General features: G+C 38.1%; 1 protein-coding gene across 1 annotated transcript in view; it reads left to right on the top strand.

Moving 5' to 3' along the window:
* Window positions 1-17,237, top strand: part of FRMD3 (FERM domain containing 3) — a 130,845-nt gene that overhangs the window by 73,664 nt on the left and 39,944 nt on the right. Inside the window, exons 4-5 of the mRNA XM_086479381.1 lie at window positions 5,342-5,420; window positions 15,929-16,026. Coding sequence (XP_086335507.1) covers window positions 5,342-5,420; window positions 15,929-16,026 — 177 coding nt within the window. The remainder of the gene's footprint in view (window positions 1-5,341; window positions 5,421-15,928; window positions 16,027-17,237) is intronic.

Raw genomic sequence — 17,237 nt, 5'->3', positions numbered from 1 at the left:
GGAATGTATTGTTTTAATTACCTCATTGAAATGTTACGATCTGGCTCACCCTTTCTATTAAATGGGCCAACTGTAAAGACTTCTTCAGGAAACAGACCTACTTCGGTACTCAGAAGTTTATATCCAGCAGCAGAAGCGAGTGTTTATTCATCAGTTCTGGAGACTTGGTTTAGGTCATTGGGAGTTGTGTCTTGTTTAATAAAAGCTGTTGTCTATCTGTCTATTAGTTTATGGAATGAAGGAGAATTTTACTCACATGCCCTTTGTATGCAGTTGTTTTCTGTTTTAAGAGCAAGTACAAGATGTCTTTTCTGTGGGAGATAATGTATGTGTTTTCAAACATGGTGAGGTTTAAGAGATTGTGTAATATGTACAAACAGTTAGTCCTGGATGTTGGTTGGACCATGCGGAATACTTCAAGAAATTAATCCATTAATGCAGCAATAGTATATATTACAACATGTGCATACCTGTGTATACAAGCATGCACACATATACCTAGTTTATTCAGTGTGAACTGTTTATATGTACTGTTTAGGTAGCTGGAGTGTTATCCAGTAAAAAATAAGTTCAAGAATGTCAAGCTAAAACTAAGCTGTGCTCCTCTGCAATGCTAGTGAAGGAAGAGGGACAGTAATAAACACAAATTATCTTTATCTCTTACTTCCTTCTGATGTGTTATCAAAAGTGGAACAGAGTTGCCTCAAAGTACCCTCTAATCTGCATTTGTGTCACTGCTTTCACCCAAGAAAGCATAAGGGCCCGTGCTTCTTGTTACACTTTGTTTGGAACTCTGACAACATACGGAGAGTGTTTTGATTTATTCAAAACAACTCTACCTGCATATAGATGTCGCCTACATGTGATCAGTGGTACTATATAATCTCCATAGGTGTAGTGCTGTAATGGTCTCATCAGAGGACTTGTGTGGCTTTTGGGGTAGAATCCTAACCAAAATTCTGAAGACTGAAAAATGAATGCATAGAAAAAAAGCAAAAGAAAATGCAGCTGGTGTGATGTTATGATGGTGAAAAGGTCTCAACAACAACAGCAAAAGAGAACGCAATGCTAACAAAAGTGTTTTGTTATCAGCCTTAGATTTAGGATGCAGAAGTAGAATTAACTATGTGATTGGCTGTTTTTCTCTTACATAAATATTTTTTTCTTGTTGTTTCATATTGTCTTTCTATGAAGAAAATGGTAATATAAATGTGTAGTTTTTCTTAGGCTTATCACTCCTTACAATCTCTTCATCTACACGGAAGAAAAATGATTCAGTGGGCTTTGCTTAAAAATGAATGCACGTCAGACTTGGTCCCTTGCATGTTAGTATCTGTGCCAAGGGGTGTAGCTCCCATATCCCTCTTTGTTCTGGTCAGGGTGTTAAAGGTTTGGCTTCTAGCTCGGAGATCCTTACTGTTTCTTGTACCTTGGATAGTTTGTCTTAGCTAAATGCAACAGAAATAAACCTTAAAAAATACAATCAGTTGCCTGGAAACCTCCCACGCTGAGTGTGTAGTTCCTTCATGAGAGTCTAGATCATGACTGGTTACAGCATTTGGCGTCATTTAAATGGTTTTATTTGTTCTTTTGTCTTTACCTCTTACATTCTGTTGGCACATAAACTGACAAATTAATAGCCCTATTGCAATGGAGTTTGCAGTCAGTACTATTCGCCACAATAAAGTCCTTTGAAATTTTTGTGATTGTGAATCTTTTTAGTGAGAAAGCAAAGCCTGTGGTGGTAGGAAATTCTGACAAAGCCTTGGGCATTTCACTGTACCAGCTGCTGCTTATCTGACAGATAAATGACCACTCTGAAAGAAAGGCTTACAGATATTGTAAAACTTATTATATTCAGGCTGGTTTTGTGTTGAAGAAGTGTCTTCTGCAAGTTGAGTTTTGTTTTGGGAAGGTTTGTTAATGTTTTTACTTGAATGTGTAAGTGGTAGAAAGTAATTTTGCTTTCCAGGAATTGAGGAATTGTCTGCCTTGACAATCTCATCTCTTGAGCTGATACAATTCACTGCCTGTCTTGTGTTACGCTACAAGAATATAATGAATGACAGAATATGAAGTCCTCCACTGCTGTAAAAGCTTTAAGACAAAGGCCTTACTAAATGTTTACATATCATCAAATGCATTTTTGAAGGAACATCAAGCATTTTAAAACTAAGACGGAGAGGAAAGTAGACAGCTGTGGGAGTTCCCTCCATCCCCTTTCAAGTGTTCAGCTGGGAAAGAGGAACACAGAAAGAAGATCCTGTTTCCTTCTGTGGTTGCAGGGTACTTTCTTATCTTATCTTACCTCCAGAGATTAATTGGATGGAGGGGAACATATTCCTTTTAACATTTCAGGATTGCAGGTATTGCTGAGAAAGGACCTTTGTTCAGCAGGCTGCAGCAGCCTTCTTTTGTATTGTTTGCTCCACTGCTGAGGAAGAATATTGTTACAGAAGACTGAGTCTAGGAATAGGTTTACAAAATAGGCTTCAGACTGCCCTGCCACGTCTCCTGTGTATTCTGTGCATTGGCGTATGCCTCTGTCACATACTGTCCTTCTGCTACAAGGAACATTTTTCCTGTTATAACCTTTGCTATTAACTGAATGTGGGCTATATTTAGTGCAGTGTATGTAGTCCTTTCCTTGATATGATACTCTTTGCGTATGGGGCAGCTGTTGCTTTTCTGTGGTTACCATATACTGCCAGAGTGTGACTCTTCTACTGTAACTCTTACGTATATTTTTTGTCTTTCTTTTTACCACAGCCAAAGTTTCAATCATTTCATTGACGTTCAAAATTTGTGTAAAATTCAGTACATTTTTAGGGTCTTGCAGTAGGCTTGTAGTAGCTAGGGCCCTGCAGAGCCGTGCACTAGCTTTTGTTTATTTCTGCACCCCTATTTCAAGTACAAACTATTAAATCTTTAAGGGCATTTAAAAGTCCTTTCTTGATGAGAAAGAGCTCTTGCTCATTTAATAAATGTCGGCTCTTCTATCACAGTTTTGTAAGTGGAACCTTGTTCTGAAGGGCAAGTTCTTCTGCCTTGTTTAGTTTTAAGAATGCTATTGAGAAAAGACAGAACCATTTAAGATAACTTATGTTATCTCTTGCTTTGTCCAGACAACGTGACTCCTTAGTATGTTTCTGGATGGCTGTTTTCCTTTCTGGGACATTGAATTCTGTTTACCTTCTAGTTTGCCATTACAGGGCACGGAGGACATAACAGTGTCTTTGGTTTTGTAGCCTGTTTCAAGTCACTGTAATACAAGGCTGCAGTTGCATTCAAGAAGCCAAACCATACAGAAAAAACTCTGTTTCTCTTGCGTTCAGAGGGCTTGTCTAGATTTGATTAGCTTGAATGTCCAAACAATCCCTAGTGAACACTTAAGGCTTGTTTTTCTTTCCTCATTTCTTCTTGTTCATTTCTGTTTGTTACTGTTTCCTTGCTTTTGTTTTTCTGTGTTTTTCATTTCTCTATCCCCATCTCTTCCGACATTGTGTCTTAAATGAGTAGTTATTTAAACAAGTTAAAAAAAAATGAAATCAGCAGTTTTTGTTGGGGCTGACTATAATTAAAAAGAGCAAGATGAGGTCTTGAGAAGGCATCTTCAAAAGTAGTTGAACACTCTGAAAGATATCAACAATAGTGAAAGATGTAATGCATGTTTATTTTCTGTTGCTTTTGTACATCACATGGAACTATGTGATATCCAGACATGTGTTTCTGGAAAACTGCAGCATACAGGTAAATACTGCAGTCAGAGTAGCTTGAAGAGTATCATGATTGTTGAACTAATTTCCACATGCAGTTTATATAAGCCTGTGAGCTAGTCAGCTTGAGGAGATGGTACAGTAAAATGTTCTGGTAGCTTAGTGATTACTGTTATAGATTACAATAACTAAAATGTGATTCTCTGATTCACCTGTTCTCTTTCTCTATTTTCTCTGTAATTTTCTTTGCCCTTTTAGGCCTTCCCTCCTTTTCCTCCTGTAAAAGCACCATCTCCTTAAGATTTAGTGAAGTTAGATTGACTGTGTGCATTGAGTATACGTTAAGACTAAGGCACCTTTAAAACTAACTAGAATATTATAGAGCTGCACTCCACTATGAATTAAAGTTGCACGGATGTTTTGCTTTTAAAACCAAAACAAAACCCCAACTTGTTAAATGTAAGGGTCTGTAAATGTTGGGTACTAGCATAACTTACTGTGCTGGTAAACATTTTGGTAAAGAGGACCCTTGCACGGCTTACCATGTCAAGGCCCTTGCTGCTTGGACAGCATTTCTGCCTTGATGCTTGCTCCATCCCCATGCTCCCTTTCAGTGTTACCAGCAGGCCTGCCAGTTACCATAGCATATGTAATATAAGTGGGTTTTTTACCCCACCATTTACCTTTTGAAGATGCAATATTTTCCTTCTCACTTTGAACTGGAACTTAAAACATGAACACTACCTGGCTATAGATAGCTCTGAGGGCTCTACCTACCTGCATATTGTGCCTGATGTGATAATTTTAAGCCTTCTATTTGGTTTTCACATAGCTTTTATCCTAACATGGTTATCACAAAATGCCTGTTTGATTAGAATAATATTGTTTGATTTGCTTTCTGTCCCTCCTGTAATCACTGAAAGATCACTGGCCTAGGATTAGATAGTATCTTGAATGCTATCAAAGATAAAACAGTGGGCTATAAAGCTGTGTTCATTAATGCAAAACTGAGAGACGCTGTAATTGAAATCATTCCTGTTACTGTGATTTTCTTTCTTTTTTTTCTTTGAGAAGTGAATGTATTGTACTTAAGGCCTAGTGTTAATACCACAGCTCAGCAGTAGGTAATGTAGTCTTATCGAATACTGGAAACAGAAACAGTTCTGTTGTCTCTAGCTTCATTAACCAAATTTAATTAATGGCTTCTTCCATTTTGTGGTCTAGGCATTATCATTATCAGAAATAATAGATATACAGAACACCTTTATATCTCCTTGTGACAAGATGCAATTCCTTCTTGTTTATCAATTGCCAAAACAAAAGAGCAGCCCAAATGTGTTTTGTACTTCTTGGATCAGGCGATAACTCTTGTGAGGTGTAAAAACATTTATGAATTGATTTTCCTAGGTTAGCTGTATTTTGTGGACGCTTTAGCCTTCTTTGTCACATGTTCTGTTCTTTTTATATGTATCTGTAATGTTGATTTTGTTTGAATCCCTGCCTGATGCTTTGGAGCTAACCATCACACAGGCTACCTTGTAAGACTCTTGGAGGCCACTCCTTCAGAGCGGCTGAGGCAATGTTTGTTTGCTACTGTTCTCATGCTTTTCTTTGTAATGTTTCAGCTCATCCACCATATACCATGTGCTTTAGAGTGAAATTCTACCCACATGAACCCTTGAAGATTAAGGAAGAACTCACCAGGTATTTTTCTTTGATTGTTTTTGTGTGCATTTAATGTACATTGTTAACAAGTTCAAAATAAGACAGTTTGTTTTGTAGGGTAGGGTTCTCACTATTTATACTAAAATATTAGAGTAGACAGACATTCGCACTACTGACAGGTTATTTTTTTGTTTATTTATGGTTATACCTGTGGATTTTCAAAAGCAGTTTATAGGGACTTTTCCATAACATACACAGAAGTAGTGATGTTGTTGAGAACTTTCAGAAAGAGAAGCAATGGTCAAATTACTGGACAAGGATTATCCTGACACTTCCTCTCACAAAGATTGTGGTCTTGTTCAAGTTCCTTTTGTGTCTTGAATTTTCTTTCGTGTGAAATGATCTGTGAAGTTTAATTCAGTAATGGCCCTAACTCTTTCAACAGGAATAACTGTAGTCTCACTGAATTTCCTCTTGTGTGTGTCTTTAGGACCACAAACAAGATAGTATTTTTAAAGTACTAGTAGACCTTCAGCAAACCGATGTAGAGGTGCAACATATTTAAACTTTTAAAGTACATCTGCTCTGGAGGTTATGTTGTCTTGTTGCTTACATTGGAATTTTGCAGCTTATGCTGTGAAAACACAGCTGTGCAACAGTCAGTCACACTTAACAAAGGGGAATTTTGCCTTTCCTACTAGTAATTGTGAACATTCTGTTGGTCTGGATATTTTTCAATAAATGTACTTGGAAGGGAAAAATGTAGGAAACTAACAGCCTTTTGATCTTTGCACCAGCTGTGCAGGACTGTATATATGCCTTATAACATTGTTTGTCGGCAAGTCACACCGCTAATAGTTGAATGTTATCAAAATGCAGAGTGCCTAGAATTAGCTCACTGCAGTGTATTGCGCTGTCAGTATGTTTTAGGCTTTGCTGGAGCATTTCAAATTAATTTTTAAAGTCATCTGCTGCATGAAAAATGTTTTACGGTCTGTTGTTAAAACTAATACTATTAAGACCTTAAAAAGGAGAAATAATTTCTCTTTTCATATGTTCACATTGTACACATGACACCTTTTCATATCTCATCAGCTTTATAGTTTCCCAATGGTGCTATTTGAGAAGCTTTGCTTTGCCTCTGTGCAGGTGTCTCACACAATAACAAAGTATAGGAAATGTTCCTGAAATGAGCAAGTGAAGCGTAGTCATGTAATTTGCCTTTGACAATTTGCTTCATCAAATTGTCACATTTAAGGCGACGCTCTAAATTGACTTGAGTTAAATTTTTTTCTTGAATTGCAATGATAGGTGAAATTCCACAAGAAAAATGTCCATTACTATTTGACAGAGGGCAGTGATGAAATCTTGATAGCTAGTTGGCTTGTTAGTAGATTTTTATCCTTGTTTTTAGCTCTGCGCTGTTCACTGATTGTCACATTTGTTGCAGTGTGTGCTTAGGATGACCTGAAAATAAAATAATAATATTGCCACACTTTGACTTAAAAGCCGTCTGTACTTCGTAGCTGTATATACAGTCAGCTGAGTCAGAGTAATAGTGCTTTGCATTTCTGCTACTCTCCTTGCCTAAGCATGTCATAGAGCTGCTCTCTTGCGTCTTCGACTGAGTAGAAATCTGATGGGTATCTGTAGTCCCCATTTAGGTAAAGAAATTAGGATACAGTAAGACATCCTGTCACGTTATCATACTACTCTTTGGCTCAGAATATTAATTAACCCTGTCTAAATTCCCCATGTGGATTATTGTTGATGCAGCCTTTGTAAAAGCTTTATAGAAATAAATCTTTAATGAAGTACCTTAGAGACATCAGAGACACGTACAGATATTAAAAAGAGATGTTTTTCCTGCTCTTCCGTAGCAATATCTGATATTTAAAAAACAGCACCTACTCAGTGCATGAAGCTGTGTATGCATGGGGGAAATTGTTTGATTTCTGTGAAAACAGTACAACATGGATAGAAATACTGTTCAAGATTTAGGCATCACTTGCAGGAAGAAAACAGTATTTGTCACCTCAGATTACTGCTGCTTCATTTCTGTCCTACCTTTGGTAGGCTGGGCTGACTGCAATCCTTGATTCAGTCTGTGTTGTTACAAGTGTTACAATTTCAGGAAATTAAGATGGAGAATGACTTAGATGAAGTTATCCCTCTGTCTATGATATCATAGAAAAAAAATCGAAACCTCTAAGAGCCTGAAAACATGTTCACACTGGAAGTTCAGAGGCCAGGAATGCCTAGGGCAAAGGATTAAGCCATGTGGTGGCCTGTCACTGCATTTTGTTCCACTGCTAAGGACACCTGTGAATATTGTCAGTCATATCGTACCATTCCAGCTGCTTACTTTCATCTTCTGTTGTTGTAATTAACAATTGCTTCCTCAGCTATGCTTTTGAAATAAAATCAGTGCCTGTCTCTGGATGTTAAGGCACTTTGAGATATTATTGCTAAAAAAGAAATTCCATGGACTCAGGACAAAATTTTCTCCTTTCACTATGGAAGGAAGTTCTCTGTGGTCCTTGATCACTGCTTTCTCTAGAGTCAGCTGGTGTTAGGATTGTAATTCACAAGTTAACTTCAGTGGCCATGGGAGGTCGTCACCTTGAGCTCTCTTGTTTCTGTAATAACAGACTACATGAAACCTGGCTCGATAACAAAGTCCAAATCTTAGTGCACTTCAATGTTTAACATTCTTAACTCATCTCCTTGACTTTTATCAACACGCATTTAGACAATCTGTCCTTATTTTTGGATGTACCGTTTCGTCAGCAGGGCAGTGAGGCCATATATGTTTGAAACATGAAAAACACGCGTTTTCTTTTTAAAAGTAAACTAGTTGGGCAGTTTTTCCAATGACTTTTTAAAAAATTGTGATGAGAAAGCGGCAAGGGTTTAACTTATTTTGCTGAAATGATATGGCTTCTGAATTTATTTCAGATACACTGGGGGCTCAGCAAATTGCAACACAAACAGTGAATCTGGATTTTTTTAACAGTTTGTGTAATCTTTTAAACGGACGGAGGTGTTCAAACTTAGTAGAAGAGTGATATTCCTCAATGCTGTGGCCATCTTGTGCTTCATGTGTAGTATGTGGAGGACATCAGGCTTTCCTGAATGGTGCATTTATGGCTTTCTAGATCTGATTGTCTAGCACTTTTAGATGTTGTGAAGTCTGAACAAAGTGCTTCAGTTTTGGAAAGCGGCATTTAACTGGCTTCACTGAGCATTGCCAATGAGAGTCATAACTACTAGTTTTTAATTAGGCAATAGCAGCATGATAAGCAGGTAGGTCCTTACATTTCCCTTGTTCCCTGCCACACCTACCCGTAAAATTTTGGTTTATTTTCTCGTTAAATCAGCAACTGCTCTGCAGCCTGGTTTTTGGCTGATGCTACACAAGATTGGATTAGAGGCCTTGCATACATATATTTTCAGTATTACTGCTAATTTCCTTTTCTCCTAGTCTTTTTAAATTTTTTTCCATCACTTTGATGCATTTAAGTTGTTTTTGCAGAGTATTATAGGCTTGAAGGTGAGAAGGGTTTTTCTTTAGCTATGTGTGCGGAAACACATGCAGAAGAAAGGATATTCCAGAGTTCTCTGATGGTCAAGATTATTCTGCTGGCATGGCAAGCAAAGGTATACGATATATATAATTGCCATGAAGGAAGTGGTAACTACTGAGGTAATTCAATTCACACTACACACAGCATCCCACTACACTCTCTAGAAAGCACAGATATCTTTGCTCTGTGCCTCTTATTCACTATTCTTTGATCAGAGCCCTGGGAGAGTCCACAGCTGGGAAGGCCTGAGATGCTGTGTGTGAACAGAATGGGAACAGTCAAGGGAGCGTGAACAGATGGATCCAAAGAATGGTCATACTCGGGCACAGATTTTTACTGTTTTATTTCTTTTCAGTCGTCTTGTTTAGGTAATAAACAAGACAGTGTTTGTTCTTTCTTATATAATAAAGTAGCCCAAGGCCTCATGCCTTCTCATCTCCAAATCCCTACATTATACTGCGTATGTATAATTAAAATGAGAGAATATGAAGTCATTTGAGGTCCCAAAGGACCAAAATGATCTAAAATGCTACAGATAATACAGTATCAGCAGTAATCCATGATTATTGTAGAACAAACAGACCTAGAAGATGGCATGGGTGAGTAGCTTGTGGAATTAACCAAAGATGGATTATTTCAACTAGCATTCACCATGCCCTTTTTTCCTAATCCATGTTTTCTAATCCAAGAATTAGTTCTTCAATCACTAGGTTGTCATAAAATAGTGTAATGAGTACTTTGATACAAGAAAAGCAGATTAAAAAATGTTTAACTGGAAGTCATATAAAATGACAAAGACTTGCGGTATGTAAACACGGCATGTTGAAGAGCCCTGAGTGAACTAGCTTGGGCAAGGAAGAACAATATGGCTGCACGCATGCAATGTTTGACTGAGTCTTATCTCAAACAGCTGTACTTGATACTGCCTTGTGCTGGAAAAGCCTTGTGCTTTTCCCTCCAGAAATGGGAGGCCAGTTGAGGCTGGTGGTGCTCCAGCTGGTTGTTAATGCCTGAATATCAAACCATTTATCTGCCAGTTGAAAAGTCTTGCAATGTGCTCATCCTTCCAAGGGTGAGGCAATATGAGGTAGGCCTGTGCTGCTGAGCCCTATTCCAGGCATCATTTATGAATACCGCTGTCTCGCTGGGTACTCTGACCTCCTTTTCTTGATATATGCAATGGTAGCTATGTTTTGATGCCTCTGCAAGTCTGTTTGCCTGTTTTGGCTTTCTCAAGACCATATTAGCAGCTGGCAAGTGAATTTATAGTTTTAATAGTATTGGATTCACAATCAGATTGAATAGCATATGTCTTAAAAATAGGAGTTTTTAGTAAGAGCACTTAGTGCTGGCAGGCTTGCAGATAGCATTTGGGGCAGGGAAATAAATTATCTGGGGAAGTACTGGATTTTTTAGTGAAGCTTATGCCTGTGGGAGATGGACACCTTACGCATTCAGAGGTCCTTTTGTGGTCCTCTGAGGGGAAGGCAGGAGGGCTGAGAAGGTGCAGTTCAGTTATGGAAGCTTGCAGAGGAGAATCTATTCCTGTGCTGTGGTAGGGCTTTTATGTACCCAGTATCCAAAACAAAGCTCTTGTCTCTTACCACTTCTTTGTCCTCTTTATTCGTCAGCGAAATGATTTCTTGTGTAGCAGTAAAGAATTTATTTTTTTTTTCCCCTGTACCCAGTGCTGTCAAGCAGCTGGCTGGCATGGTAATTTTTCAGACTTTTCCCTTTTCCCAAGTGAAGACCCTACACTGTAATGCAGGCACTGGCCAGCTCCTAAGACAGAAGGGCAAACCCATGTCCTGCTAGATCCAAATGGCAGTCATCATGATCACAGAAATGAGAGATTTGAGATTACTAGAAAGCTGTTATTTGAATGAACTTCCTTTCCTTACCCCAGGGCAGAAAATGCACTATTTCTTTCTGAGGGAATAATTTTGGTGTGGTGGTGTTTTTTGTTTTTTGTTTTTTTTTTTGGGGTTAGGTTTGTGTTTTTTTTTTTTTTTTTTTTTTATTAATAGTGTGGATCCAGAGCTTCTCTGATGATTTTAGCAATCTAGGAGGGACATGGGTTCAGGATGGAGTTATGGGATGCTACTGGTTTTTTGGTTGTGTTTGAATCCTTAGCATTAGTACTTCTTCCTAGAAGGAACAAGGTGGGTGGTTCTTCCTACAGGTGCCTGTTAACAGAAAAGACAGTCACGCAGTTTCCCAAATAGGTTAACAAGGTAGTTCCTGCTAATTTCGTTGTAAGATATTTTAAGAGAAATAGAAGTTTTTTTCCTGTGTTTGAATAAAGATTATGTTTTGAAGTTGTGATGGCTACGCTCCTAGTTCTTAATTCCTCTGCTACAGGTGGATTGAAAGGGCAACGGCTGTGCTGACATCACTGTGTCATGCTTATTGCCATGTGTATCTGTTTGACAAATGCTGTAATGTGCTTAAGCCATGATAGTGTGAACAAAACTTTCATATTGTTCCATAAAAACAAGAAAACAAGTAGATGAGCTCCTCCTCACCCAAGTTCACTAAAGCTTTCTTGAATTATGATGTTAGGAATTTTAACAGATTCGTTGCTACCTATTCACTTTAGTATTATTTTCTGGATCTGTTGCTCATGAATTTGTCTAATCATTCATTTTTTGGACTTAATACTGCTTTTCTTCACAGCCTATTCAGGCAGTTCACTGTCTTCTGTGTAAGGTACTTTCTTCTGTCTGCCTTAAGCAATTTCCTGATTTCACTGACTTACCCCTAGCTCTAGTATTGCAGGATTCAGCGAATAGCAGTTCTGCATCTGCCTTTCTTACTACCCTCAAGATTTCATAAGACTCACTCTTGTTCCCCTTCAGTCACTGTCTCTCTGTGAGACATCCTCTCACTGATTTTTAGCTATTCTTCTCTGTATCAAGCTCAGCTATGTCCTACTTAGGATGCAGAGGCTAGAGCTAGGTGAAACGTTCAAGATGTGATTACACCAAGGCTTTAAATAGTGGCAAAATGCCCCTGTGTCTTGTTCACAATATCTTTCCTGTTGATGCCCAATGTTTTATTGGCTTTTTTGGCTGCTGCTGCACCCTGACTTGATGGTTTCAGACCTGTCTGTGATGACCCCAGATCTATCTGTCAAATCTCTCTTTTATCGGTAGCTAATAGAGTGGTGGCTTTTCTTTAATTTGTAAGATGTCAAAATACTTCTCAAATATTAGTAAACAGAAAAGTAAATTATTTTTTAGAGAATATAATTATTTTTTCTGTTAGCCTTTTTATCTAGGTGACACTGTAAAGCATAGAAAAGATGTTCTCTTAGTTGTAATATTACATACTAGTATGTAGCAGTTAGTGTTTGGGCTAAATTCCTAGACTTTGGCAGGAAACTAGTGCTCCTGCAGTGTACTTGATGATATCTACTGTAGAAGACGGAATGCAAAGTTGGTGTCCAGAATAATATACATAAAGAACTCATGAATTCTGCTGGGAGAGGAGGGCACCCAATCCAGGAATATTGTAAACTCGTTCATTTGTCTTCTGCAACTCTGTACCAAAGCATGCACAGCAGCATGGGAAAGAGCAGTGCAGCCAAAGTCAGGCACTACACTAAGACAATAATTTTTGAGACATTGCTGGATCTCTTGAGGTGACTGTGCCTGTCAGTTGGAAAGGCTGCAACAACACTGGAAGAAATGCTTGTTACCGGAATAAAGTGAGTGAACACAAGAAAAAAACACTACTGGGACAAACAACAAAGTTTGGCTGTGGGAAAGCTTTCTTGCCTCATTGGACATCTTAAAATAGATAAACAAACTGACTATTAAGCAGTTAGCAACGTGGTCCCTGGGGGTCATGAAGCCTGCTTAAAAACAAGAATAGATATTGCTGACCATCTGCAGTTGCAAGAAGGGCTTGGCTAACCTAGAGTTGAGTCATCTGTATTGCAAAGAGATAATAGATGGAAATGAGGTTATTCCAATGATAGACATTTGTGAGTGTAAGCTCTGAAGCATGCATTTACTAGCTTGCTGGTAAGCCTGAGTGCTTAGGGCTGTAAATCAGGCTATAAAGTTGTGCCAGGGCTTGGAAAAAACAGCTGTGGTGGAAGGACACGGAAGCAGCAAAATCAGATTTGATTTTGCAAGTTGTTTCTGTAAGTGTAGGCAATTTTAAGTACATGCATAAACTTTACTGAATTCAGGAGCTGCGTATGCATTCATAGGTCTTTGCTGACCTGGGACATAAATTACTTTATCAGGATTGTAGGAAGTGTCTGAGGTTGAGCCAATCTTTGGCAAAGCTTGCAACATTGGCTATCAGTCCAAAGCGCATGTATCTCCTTCATTTGAAAGAACTCTTTAGTGTCTTAGTCTTGTTCAGACTGCTTTGAAGATGAACAGTACCCCATCCAGCTTGCTGTGTGCGTGGTCTCTGAAAAACATGTTCAGACTGCCTGATTCTGCTCTGCATGGGTATTCCCCTGCCCTTCTTATAAGAGCAAGTGCTTCCTTTGTGTCCTAGCTAACAATTTATCCAGTCTCCACTGTGAATTGTGCTCTGTGCCTCCCTTCTCCTCTTGACTGCTCCCTTCTGTCTTGCATATGTTTCTTTTCTTTTTTTTTTATTCAGAAGTGAAATAATTCTTTGAAAGTGCAATTTTGAACCATTTGGTTAAGGATTTCAATAGACAAATGCATGCAGCAATTCAATAGCACAAAACCTAGCGACAGGAAAAATAAACTCTGATATTTTTATTTTAAAAATTATTAATGTAACAGAAAGGTATACGAACAATGTAAGAGACACACCCCCCCGCCCCCTAAACAGCCAATGAAACATTGCAAAAACCCGTTTTCATGTAAGGGAGAAAAAACAGAGCTACTTCCTGAGACTAGCAAGTGCTAGGGAGTATGTATTTTAAAGCAAAGATAGTTGCATAAAATCTATGGCTCACATTTGTGACAGAAGCTAGCCTATGTGATGGCTTGTGTTCAGCTCTGACATCCCAGGATGATCACGGAAGAAACAGGCTCTGAGACACAAATGTTCTTTTCCCTAAAATTATATTTTATGTGTTGTTTTGGTTATATATCTTCTGTTTACTCTTATTTATTTTCTGTTAACATACCTCTCAGCAAAAGTTGAATATGTATTTGTGTTTTCCCAATTGTTACAGAAAGGAAATATTTCCTGGTATGCCAGGGAGACGAGACAATGAAAAATGTATTATGCTGAAGCTATGGAAAAGTTATAATGGAAATTTATTTTTATTATTCTGAGCAACTTGCAGAGCCAGTGATTTAGCTGGGAATGGATAATAATACATTTTTATTAGCTTCATGTAATTGACAAAAACACATATATTAGCAATTAAATTGAAAAAGTAAATATTATTTTTATTATAATGAAGCTAAATTTTGGTAGTTTTGTATTGGAAACGGGTTTTAGCAAGAAACTAGTATAAAACCTATATTTTTTCCTGTTTGATTTCTTTTCAGAGAAAATGAAACCATACATTCATTGTGTAAGATTAGCTCAGATAACTGAGACTATTATAGATGCAGAAATTCAATAATGACATTGAGGATATTTGATCCTGGTCAGCAACAAACTATATGCTTAGAAATGACACCAGTATGCACACTCCCACCCAAAATCCCATGTCCATCTATGTAGAATTTTAGTGGAATGCACAGAAAAAAGTTTTTTGCCCTCATTCTGAGGGGTTTCTGTTGATTCTGCTATTGTCTTTGATCCTAAGTGCTGGTGCAGTATCTTAGTGACCCATCACAAACTATTGTAGTTATGGCTGTACCCCTATATTGAAACTGGTTTTGAATTCTGCTAAATTAATATATGTGTGTTTTCAGGTCTATTCTCATAAAATAACTGAATATTGGCGGGGAGGAGGACTGCCTGCCATCTCACTTCAGGAATTTAACTTGTGATTTGTTGCATAGCATTTAAGAGAGAGAAAGAGAGAGGCTGCCTGACTCTTGAATAGGTGCTTTGAGTTAATTCATGAACATTTTCCTTTCTCCCTCGGCTCTGAAGATAATGGCTTATAATAGATGGTCAAGGTGGGCAGTATTGGTGCCTTATCCTGTTACATGGGAAAGAATTTCCTGCAAAACTAATTTTTCTTCCTGTAAATACCAAGACATTGATAGAAAAGTAACTGTTCATAGCATTTGCTTCCATCTGTACAGCTGAAGAGTCGGACCTGGCACAGTCCTGATGCTTCAGATTCTCTGTACTCATCTCAGCCTCATGTCTGCAACTGTAGGCAGGAGCACTGGGCTAATACACTTTTCCAGAAGCCTATTTACTTTTGTATTTCATTATAGTAATTTTCAAACTCAGAAACCACCAATGAGCAGTGTCGCTGGAGATCTATTGACCTTACAGCTGAGCTAACAAGCCATGCTGTGAAATCTTGGGGTGCCCTATCATAGGTGGTCTTTTTTGGCACTTCTTAAAAAGTGAACTTAGTTTGGCCTTAAGCTAATAGTCACTCTGTTTGCAACTACGGCTGGTCCTGCCCACGTGACTAACCATGCAAACTCCCAGGAGATGCCCAGGTTACTTGCCATGCCCCTTCTTGTCCGACCCTGTGGGGGTTTAAACAGCCCACTGCAGCTCCATCCACTCCTCACCTGCCTCTCTCACAAGAACTTCCGGCTTGGTAATTTATTTCACATTACTAATGAGCATTGTAACAGCTATACATTTTAAGTAAAGTACTCTCCAGGCTATCTCTTAGTTACTTCTGCTGTTGTCATTTCATTATTGTTGAGAAAAATCTCTTGTCTTACATCTGTTTTTTCCTGGGGTTGTGTTTTGCCTCTTTTTCATGCCATTTAAGGTAGCAAGAGAGAAATCCAGATGGTTTCACACTGTTAAGTTAAATCTGTTACAAAAAGATACCACACCATTTTCTAATTTTTTAAAATTATATTTCAGATACCTCTTGTATCTACAAATAAAGAGGGACATTTTCCATGGCCGTTTGCTGTGTTCTTTTTCTGATGCTGCTTACCTGGGTGCCTGTATTGTCCAAGGTAAGTACAAACAGCAGGCTTTTTTAAGTAGCTAGCTCATAGGTGTGTTCAGTGTTAAGAGAATCTCAAACCTGCGGTGGGAATATAGCTAGCAATAAAGTGGTGGGTTTTTTTCAGTTGCACTGTTTCCCTGCATTGATATGGACTGTAATGTGTTTTAAGTAATTCAGCCATTTAGCCAACTAAAACCAAACTGGAACTTAAAAACAACTTAAAAACAACAGGTGGTCTTAGCATTTAAATGAAAAAGTGAGGCATCAATGGCATCAGTGTTAGATTCCAGTTATAAACAAAGCAAAATTCTGTTCTGAATCCTGAATGTAAATGTAGCCTATTACATTTGAACTAAACAGGAAAAAGTGTCACTCAGTGCCCTTTCTTATGGAAAAGACCTGTGTGATGATGGAATCTCTGGCAAAACCAGTAGCTTCAATTCAAGCAAAGCAGTCTTTTTTTTTTTTTTTTTAATCCGTTTTTTACCCACCCCCCTTCCCCCTTCATTTCTTTAGGGCCAAGTTCAGATATATGCCTCGGATTGCACACAGAGAAGTAGTTAGCTAGATGTCTGATTAGGGTTGTCATATATGTGGAAGTCCATTCTGCCTTAACATGAATGTAAGTTAGTGCATTATAAGGCAGAGTATCCAAACCAAGACTGAATCTAGACCTTATTAAAAGAGGCTTATTTAGAAAATTAAAATACCGAATGCCATGTTTGGGTACCTAAGTGACACAACTTTTAGAAGAGGAATCAAATACAGTGAAGCACCTTAAATAACGCTACAGCCTGTGTTTCTCTGCTAGAACAGAATTAAACCAGTTCATATCAGTGAGGATAAATTGGTATAAAAAAGAGGAGAATCTGGAGCGCCATGTTATAGTTCTGCCTGGTACCACAATGACAGGTACTCAAAGGGGCAACATTACCTATACCTCTTTTTACAGAGCATATTTATGCCACGGAAGATAGTTTAGGTTTGGTGATTACTGCTGTAGTTAATAAACAATGAACTTCTCTTGAAACTCATTGATTGAAGTGGCAGTTATAAGGATTTTGTTGTTTCAGTTAGCTATCAATTCTTTAAAGCAGTATTTTTTAATGAATTCTTTCTAATCATGGAAGTATCTTGAATTATGCTGTATTTACTGACTTTTTTTCCTTACTAACTAATGTTGCAATTGATTTTTTCTGTTTTGTTTTGTATTTTGGA

The sequence above is a fragment of the Leptosomus discolor genome, chromosome Z (assembly GCF_034619465.1).
Source record: "Leptosomus discolor isolate bLepDis1 chromosome Z, bLepDis1.hap2, whole genome shotgun sequence".
In the NCBI taxonomy this organism is placed as follows: domain Eukaryota; kingdom Metazoa; phylum Chordata; class Aves; order Leptosomiformes; family Leptosomidae; genus Leptosomus; species Leptosomus discolor.
Note: the sequence above shows the minus strand (reverse complement) of the source record. Positions and strands in the feature narration are given on the sequence as shown.